Below are 9,632 nucleotides of genomic sequence, written 5' to 3' on the forward strand. Positions count from 1 at the left end.
CTGTATATTGAAGGGCGTCTAACGGATGATGGGAAAGAAAGCACTACTTTGCGTTTTGTTAATAATGGTTTGATGTATTTATTTGATGAGATACGATATGAAATTGGAGGCTGTGTAATAGATAGAGTGAGAAATTTAGGTATAACAACGACAATAAAAAACTATGTTTCGTTTACGCAAAGTGAATCTAACCGATACAAAAGTATAGGCTGGAACTATGAAAAACCATCATCAATAACGACTGATGCAAAAGGAAATTTTAGTGCGTGTATTCCACTCAAACTGTTACTTGGTTTTCCAGAAGATTTTACTCGAATCCTGGTTAACATCCGCCAGGAACTTGTATTGATAAGAAGTTCAACAGATTTAAATGCAGTGACGTCTACAATGGAAAATGCAAAACCAAAAATTGAAATATTTAAATTTATATGGAAAATGCCGCATGTTCAAGTGTCAGATTCGGAAAAGTTACGTTTATACAAATTTATTGAAAATGGATCTAATTTAGAACTTGCATACAGAAGTTGGGAATATCATGAAATTCCGCTACTGCCACAAACAATGAAATTTAACTGGAACGTAAAAACTACTAGCCTCCTAGAGAGACCACGATTTGTTTTGTTTGCTTTACAGACTGCTAAAAAGAACGCCATAAAAGAAAATGCGAGCCATTTCGATCATTGTAATATTACAAACTTAAAACTATTTCTAAATTCTGAAATGTACCCGTATGACAATTTGAACTTGAACTTTGATAAGAAACAGTATGCCATTGCATATGAAATGTATGCACAATTTCAACCGTCGTACTATTATAAAGTTGGAGATCCATGTCTTAGTTTGGAGCAATTTGGTTCTTTTGCCCCCATATTTGTTATTGACTGCAGCAGACAAAATGAATCAGTTAAGTCGGGAAGTGTCGATATGAGAATAGAAATTGAAACCAATAAGAATATACCAGTTAATACAGCAGCTTATTGTATAATTATACATGACCGTATTGTTAATTATAATCCGCTAACTAATGTAGTTCAAATGTTTTAACTGTATTTTATCTATTGTGAAATAAATATGTAGTTTTTTAAATAAAAAGTTTAAAAAAATATTGTTTTTTTTTTTTTTTGCTGACACTACAATTTTATGATATAAAAGCCGGTGACAATCTCATAAACAGTTAAATGAATAGAATCCATCAAAGATGTTACTACACAAAATATTTTGGTTCGTCACATTGTTAAATGTGTGTTTTGCGTTTAACGTTTTTAGAGAACCATTTATTATTAATAAGCAACGAATAACATGGTGTACTTTAAATGCAGACTCTTCAATTACTAGAGTAGTCCATAAAGCTATCAATACATGGAGCAATGTAAGTGGAATTAAGTTTAAACAAGTTAATTGTACAGCAGAAGAGGCACCAAAGCTATCAATTTTATTTGATACGCATACCCATAGAATAACAGGTTTATGTTTACCAGCCGAGGAATGTAAGTTATTTTTTGACATTCAAAATGTTAGAAATGAAATAGCCCATACAATAGTTCCTACGTTAAATAATCAAATTCCATGTGGGGAAATACATATATTAAAAAATGTTTTATGGAACTTAAAACTAAACGACTTTGAGACACCAGGTTTTAATTTGCAATTGGTTTTAACGCACCAAATTGGTCACTATTTAGGGCTAACCGATAACCGAAACTACAATTCGATAATGAATAAATTATATCTAGAACGCCGTCCTCAAGAACTGAGCAACGATGATATAAATGCAATAGAATATCTTTACAAAAATGGAACGGTTAAACCCCAACATAAACTAAACTTTACCTACGTTCCTAATCATCATCATCGTTCTTATGGAATCTCAAGGATCCGTTTTAGCGCATTAAAAATGTATTCATTTGTATAGATAATGGTATTTCAATAAAATATTTACTTTTTCTTGTGTAATTATTATTTAACACCATGTACACAATAAATAATTTCAGAACTGTTCTGAAATCGAACAAATATACTTAGATAAGTTTGAAACCTGTTCAGACCTGTTCGAGACCTGTTCGAGACCTGATCAAAGCTGATCAAGACCTGTTCGAGACCTGATCAAGACCTGTTCGAGACCTGATCAAAGCTGATCAAGACCTGTTCGAGACCTGATCAAAGCTGATCAAGACCTGTTCGAGACCTGATCAAAGCTGATCAAGACCTGATCAAGACCTGTTCGAGACCTGATCAAAGCTGATCGAGACCTGTTCGAGACCTGATCAAAGCTGATCAAGACCTGTTCGAGACCTGATCAAGACCTGTTCGAGACCTGATCAAAGCTGATCAAGACCTGTTCCAGACCTGATCAAGACCTGTTCGAGACCTGATCAAAGCTGATCAAGACCTGTTCGAGACCTGATCAAGACCTGTTCGAGACCTGATCGAGACCTGATTCAAAGCTGTTCAGAGGTTGCGAGCCCTACAATGAATAAGGATATAAAGAGACAACTTATAACTAAACGAAAAAACATTCAAAGTAAATTGAGACAACTAAAGCAAGGACAAATAATCCAAGAAGATTTATTTAATCCAATTACAAAACACTTAAAAAATATTGAGACCAAGTTGAATAAGAATTCAGGTTCTGAAAATGAAACAACCAAATATGAACCTTTAAGGTACATTAAAAATGATGATGATGATGACATCAAAGAAGACAACATTGAAGTAGATGATGAAGTTATGGAAACAGAAGACAACATTAAAGTGGATGATGAAATTGATGAAACAGAAGAAGACAACGAAGTAGATGATGATGATGATGATGATGATGATGATGATGATGATGAAATTGATGAAACAAGTGATATCAAAAACTCTATATTAGAAAACATTGAAGTGGATGATATAAAAGAACAGATTAAAAATGATAAAACCTCTGAAACTGGGTTTGAAGCTAACCAGAAACGTACACTTTTTTTGGATCAGTATGATCCATTACCTAGGAAATATATTACAGAGATGCAAGCTGATTTTTTAAATAAAGAATTTGATCATAAATATGGAGTTAGATTTGATAAAAGATCTGAAAAGCTTCTGATTGGGAATTCTGAAATCAATATAGATGGTGTTGATGTTCTTTTAAAAAACAAAAGATATAAAGGTACGTCTGGATTATATGAGCTTTTGTTTAAGAAACACCCAGCTAATTTTACAGATCAAGACGTAAATAACTATACAAAAATAGTTGTAGCTACGAATGCTCACAGAAGGCATTATTTATCAAGTAAACAGATAGATGGAAGTAAATTAAAAAAATATAAAAAAATAATTGCACCAATAACAGAAGGTAAAGGACTGCTTATGGAAGTAAACAACAATAAAATAGATTACGTCCACTGGGATGATCCAAACGAACTTGTAGCTAGATTGAGGTTATTACTATCATCACAGTTAGCTGGGCATACAGGACATACAAACGAAATAATTTCAATTATTGAAGAACTAAAAGAGGCAAACATTATAGGATAAATATCATGTCTGTTAAAAGAGATATTGTTAATGAGTTACACAAACCTGCAAGAATTAACTTTAAAAGATGAAGAATTATTATAAAATCTCTTAATGATTTATTCCAAGCTGACTTGATTGATATGCAAAAGTATTCAAATACAAACAGAGATTTCAAATATATCTTGGTTGTAATAAATTGTTTCTCAAAATTTTTATGGGCTTTACCTCTGAAAAATAAATCAGGTGTCGAAGTAGCTAAATGTATGGAGCATGTGTTTAAACAACAAACACCAAATAATCTTCAAACAGATATGGGAACGGAATTTTTTAATCCATATATGAAAACATTGTTGAAAAAATATAACATTAATCATTACAATGTATACAGTGAGAAAAAGACTGCGATTGCTGAGCGAGTTATTCGCACGATTAAATCAAAGATTTGGAAACAGTTTAGTTTCAATGGTAACTACAAATGGATTAATAATTTACATCAAGTTGTTAATGAATACAACAACAAAGTTCACACAACAATAGGCATGAAACCGGCTGATGTTAAAAAGAAACATGAAAAATTATTGTTGAATAATGTATACAATCACATTAAAATGGTTGATTTGGAAAGTCAAAAATTTCATATCGGTGATCATGTACGCATTTCAAAATATCGAGGAGTTTTTGACAAAAAATACAATCCAAATTGGTCTAATCAAATTTTCATTGTTTATAAAATAAAACTTTGGAACCCTATTACATACTTGTTAAAAGATTATAGAGGTGAAGAAATTCTAGGAGGATTTTATAAAGAGCAATTACAGAAAGTTAAACACAAAGATAGTTATTTAGTAGAAAAAATATTGAAGAAAAAAGGAAACAAAGTTTTTGTCAAGTGGCTAGGTTTTGACGATTCTCACAACTCTTGGATAAATAAAAGAGATGTACTGTAGGGGTGGTGGGGGGTACTTACTTAAAAGAAGTAGCAATGGGTGCTGGTGATTAGAAGTTAAAAAAAATCTCAACATGTTTATTGTAGACGTTCAAGGTTTTTCCTTTCCTACAGAAAATATTTTTCTCTGTAGAGAAATTGCCATTTTAAATACTTTTACTGAACACCATGTTCATAGAATGATTGTGCTTCCAATTAAAGAAGAAATTCACATACGTTTCACATACGCATCTTCCTTCAGGATCCATTCCAAATTCGAAATCTTACTGTGTTTTAACCTACGTAACATGTCTGTTTACCCTATCACTATCCCAACAAACCAATTAGCATAATTTGGACGTACTAATATGACAACAACTAAGTTGCAACGCAATCCTTGTAACGGCATCATTTAACTACTTGTAACGCCGACCTGAAGATGATCTGTATATTGTAGAGATCGAAACCGGTCGTCAAAGTATAATTAAATGATTGTGAGTAAGTCTGTGTTTCATTACTATATTTAATATGGACTCACATATGCAACCCATTCAATACTTAAAGAAGAAATGTTAAATAAATTATATACCAAGTATACAGAACAACAATGTGCTAAACATCATGGTCTAAGCTGGCAATCATGGTATTCTTATGATTGTCACATACAATATGAAGAAATTTCAAAATTTTTACATGATCATATATTAGATGATACAATATTAGTAAAAAACTCTGAAACCAAAAAATTTCTGGAAGGATTTATGGAAAACCGAATTGATTGTATGGATGAAGAACCTGATCTACTTCCTGATGCAACGTTAAAAAATATTTTCAAATCTCATCAGTGTTTGCAACATATCAATGATTAGTGTTGCCACGAGACGAGACGAGACGAGACTTTCACTTAGTCTCGTCTCGTCTCGTTAACTCGAGACGAGACTAAGTTAAAGTCTCGTCTCGACCTAATGCAGTCTCGTCTCGTCTCGTCTCGTCTCGTATGGTCTCGTATGGTCTCGTCTAGTCTCGTCTAGTCTCGCCCAGTCTCGACTAATGATTTTTATTTCATTCCCACATTTCCACGTATGAAGTACAAATTGTCATATTCTCCGAAAACCCGCACAATCTGTTTCTATGCTTTATGGCGGAAGCACCCGCTAGAGACCGTCTTAAATTGCATCAATAATGCAAAGTATATTGTAAATTCTTCTCAACCTTCCTAATGCGACTGGCCTGTACTTGCAATTACTCACTGGTCTGGCCCTTTGGCGGTAGGTCATAAACCACACCAGCTTGCAGATGTTGCAGATGGGAATTTCCCAGGATAGTTTATGTTTCTGTTTCCTGTGTTTCGTCTACCTGATAATTCGATGACTAACCGCATGGGTCCTTCTCTCTTAGCTACTTCTTATCTTTTGGGTTCAAGTCTCAGTCTGTTTTTAGCTCTTGCAATCGCAACAATTTTTCAATCAGCGAATGCGAGTGCGAATACGTCGAATACGCGTGTTACATATTGATTGTAAGCATTTTTAATGTGTTTTACAACTACGGTATATATATTGTATTGTGTAGAGTGAATTACAACAATGAAACGAAGTGCCAGGATTGAATCAACCACTGTAAAACGTGCAAAACCACTAGTTGGAGACGAAGCTGCAGACGAGATTCTCGAAGAACAAGATCCATATTGTGCTAGTGATGACAGTGACAAAGACAAAGATTTTGTCCCAGAGGAATGTGAAACCACGAGCATGTCGTCCAGTTCTCAGTCATCAGTTTTTCCGGAAGATGAATCTTACTCCAGTGCTTCTACATCACGTGTTAATGCCAACTCGCAATCAGAAAAATTTTAAAAATCTCTTCGCCTATTTGCACAACAATTTGAACCAAAAATATGCAGAGTGTAAATTATGTAAACTGCAGGGCAAAAATGTTCAGTTAAAAATGAAACAATCAAACACGAGTGGATTAAAGAAGCATTTACGAGCTCGACACAAGAAGGAATTTTCTCAACTATATCCTGCCGACAACACACATGGAAGAGGCATAAATGCAGCAGCATCGACATCGGCTATCAAACAGCAAACAATCTCCAATATGTTTCGGAGTTCTCAGCATCAGGTAAGCCAATGTTGCCTTTCTTTTTTTTTCGTATCCTTACTATTTGATTTTCTAATTAACGGTAACTAGTCACGGCCTCATCGTCTCTGCATAAAAATTCAAAAATTATTAAAAATACATAATATCAATTGCCACGTAAGTCTGTAAATTCAAAAAGTCAACAAATTTTATTATTTTATTTTACGTTTATCGATTATTCAGAATGTTCGGTTTAGGCACTTGGCAACTTCGTTATTTTAAAAAGAACACCATGTACTTACATATATTGGGTAATTCCGGGGGAGATGACCACATTTTCAAAAGTGCCAATATTTTCTTTAATACGCTTAATTAATTAAGTTATAAAATAGCAAACTACGCAAACTTTATTGCACATTTCATAAACAAAATCAGAATTCTAAAAAACAACACATAGTATTCAATAAAAAAAACATAAACAAAACGTTCTAATGGTCCAACTAACCCAACCGTTAAGGGTTACATGAACCACCATATACGGTCTAGTTGGACCACCTAGGGTGAGACGGACCCCAAACAGTTTTTGGTAAAACAGGGTAGACACTTTTTTCTCAAAATAATTTTCCCTGACTTTTCCAGACTCTCTCTTCCAGACGATTTTTCAACTTTTCCCTGACTCAATGATAATATTTTTACAAGGGTTGGCAAATATAATGATATTTATATAAACATCGATATAACATTATACATACTTAAAGAATATTTTTGATAAATATCTGACATTTTATATCCAAACTAATATGATTGTGTACGCAGTGTAACGTAACAAAAAAAATTCAAGAAATAAAGCAAATTTAAGACTTAACCTTAACTTAACTTAAGCACGTAAGAATCTAAAGCAAAAATTTCTAGTTTACCTTAAAAACAGAAATTTGATAGAAGTTTAACAAGTAAAAATTTATAATTTTGAAGTATAAATTTCCAGTTTAGTTTAAAAGTGTATAATAGTTTAGTTGTTGAAAAGTTATTAAAAGTTCCGACTTTAAAAGTAGAAATTTCGTCTTTAAAACTGAAATTTCTAATTGAGTTTAATGACAGGAAATACTAGTTGTTTAAAAACAGAAATTTGTATTTTAGTTAACTTTAAAAAGTCATTATCAGATGTTTAGAAATGAAGTGTGTAGTTTAAGTTTAAATGTAAACATTGCTAGTTGTTTTAAAATGGCAATACCTAGTTTAGTTTAAACCAAAAAATTCTAGTTCAAAGGCAAAGTAGAAACTTCTATTTATTTTTACAAGTAATGTAGTAACTACTCTTCTTGCATATTTCATACACGAAGCTTCCTTAATTATTGTTCAAGGTACACTATACATGACGCAATTTTTTGATGCTAGTTTCATCAAACTGCATGTAGCCGTTTCGTCGGAAAAAAATCGAGAACCTAACGAAATGCATTGGCGCCTATATGGGCCATTCGATCTTTGTCAGGTCGTAACTCCGTTTGAAGTGCGGCGAAAATTAATTCGGTCTGCCGGATTTTGTCACTTATCACTCGATATCTCGAAAACGAGGACGCAAATGAAAAACTTCGTCCCTTACAAAATTGTAGCCCGAAGGCTTCCGATGACAACGGTGCATTATTTACATTTTTTGTACAAGTAATAACCTAGGTACCCACCTAAGTTAGAGGTACCTACCCATTTACTAGTAAATGGCAATTAATAGATGTACGTTATAGTAGCAAATGCGTTCGCAAACCCTTATTCGCACACCTGTATTCACTTTTCAATTAGTTTGGATTTTATAAATGGAAACAGAACCATTGTCAAACGCTTTAAAGTTCCTTATCACTCTAAAAGTTGGCCGCTATAACAAACATCACTGCTGTTATTCATAGGAATTTTTCATTCAAATATTTATAACCGTTGCTACGACTAATTTGCAATAGTAATTATGTTGGTAACTATTACTACAATAGATCCTAACCAGTACTATCCAAATTGCGCTCACAACAACAAGCAATTAGCATCATTTACTGCAACGTAATGCACTGAAGTAATGTAGTACCTTCTCTTCTTTGGTATTTCATTCTGTAATACACGAAACTTCCTAAATTATTGTATATTCCACTCCACCACTTTAATAGGAAGGCAGTTTTTATACAAAAACAGTAGAAACAAATTACAATTTGCTTGCTACAAATTTGCGCCACAAATTTCTCACACATTTTTTTCCGTGTAGTTTTAATAATAATTCTTAATTTGCAATACCCAACTGTATGACTGTAAAATGAAAGCAACATTTATGCTCTGTGCAACGCTGATGTGCTCACTTTTTAACGTTTCTTCATTCATTTCCAAGGTGTTTCGATGTTACAATTAGGAAGGGTCTGTAAGCGTAATTTTTCCCAAAAAAACCGGTAAAACGGTAAAAGTTAGTAGACCCTATCTTCCACGTATGCTTATCAGAGCCTGAATAAAATTCAACGAGCAACTGAAAACTGAAATAACATGTAGGGTGCACAGCCCCAACCCGAAATTCTGTACAGTCAAAAATACAGGGTGTCCCTGAAATAAACGGCATAAATTTAACCACAGATTCTATGGACCAAAATAAGTCGATTGAAGCCAATTTATCTGTATACAAAGTTGCTTCGTTTGGCCGTGAGAGGGCGCCAAAGTTTATTTTTGTTTTTAGTTTTTCTGTAATAATTCATACGCGGATCGTTAGATTTAGATGAAAATGAAACTAGATACCTGGATACTGCTTAAGATGCTCTAACATCTGATATGCATATCAAGGTCATTTCGATGCGATAAGGGTATAAACCACCCCCACCCTAACAGAAACCGTGGTATAACTTTTTTATGGATTGGACATTCCAGTCAATATTTTTTCTGGTAAAATAGCAACCTATTCTGCATGTTTTTTGTCTCCTACAAAAAATTAATATCTGCAGCCGTTTTCGAGATAAAAAATATTTTAGTAATCGCAACCCCAAATTTTGTAGTATCAAAAATTTTTTTTTGCTCATTTGAAAAAAGGGAAACGCAGGTTTAGATTCCTTGGACCAAAATAAGTACATTTTACTTATAAGAATTTTGTCTTAAAATGCTTCGTTTGTCCGTGAGA

At 33.3% G+C, this 9,632-nt stretch overlaps 2 protein-coding genes across 2 annotated transcripts; both read left to right on the forward strand.

The window, feature by feature from the left end:
- The first annotated feature begins 435 nt into the window (after positions 1–435).
- On the forward strand, positions 436–1,044 carry LOC126890929 (uncharacterized). The gene has a single exon (XM_050660098.1). The coding sequence runs from the start codon at positions 436–438 to the stop codon at positions 1,042–1,044; it is 609 nt and encodes a 202-aa protein (XP_050516055.1).
- A 1,425-nt stretch (positions 1,045–2,469) lies between these two features.
- Positions 2,470–3,516, forward strand: LOC126890930 (uncharacterized). Its single transcript, XM_050660099.1, has one exon. The coding sequence runs from the start codon at positions 2,470–2,472 to the stop codon at positions 3,514–3,516; it is 1,047 nt and encodes a 348-aa protein (XP_050516056.1).
- Positions 3,517–9,632: the final 6,116 nt, after the last annotated feature.

Source organism: Diabrotica virgifera, chromosome 9 (genome assembly GCF_917563875.1).
Source record: "Diabrotica virgifera virgifera chromosome 9, PGI_DIABVI_V3a".
Taxonomy (NCBI): domain Eukaryota; kingdom Metazoa; phylum Arthropoda; class Insecta; order Coleoptera; family Chrysomelidae; genus Diabrotica; species Diabrotica virgifera.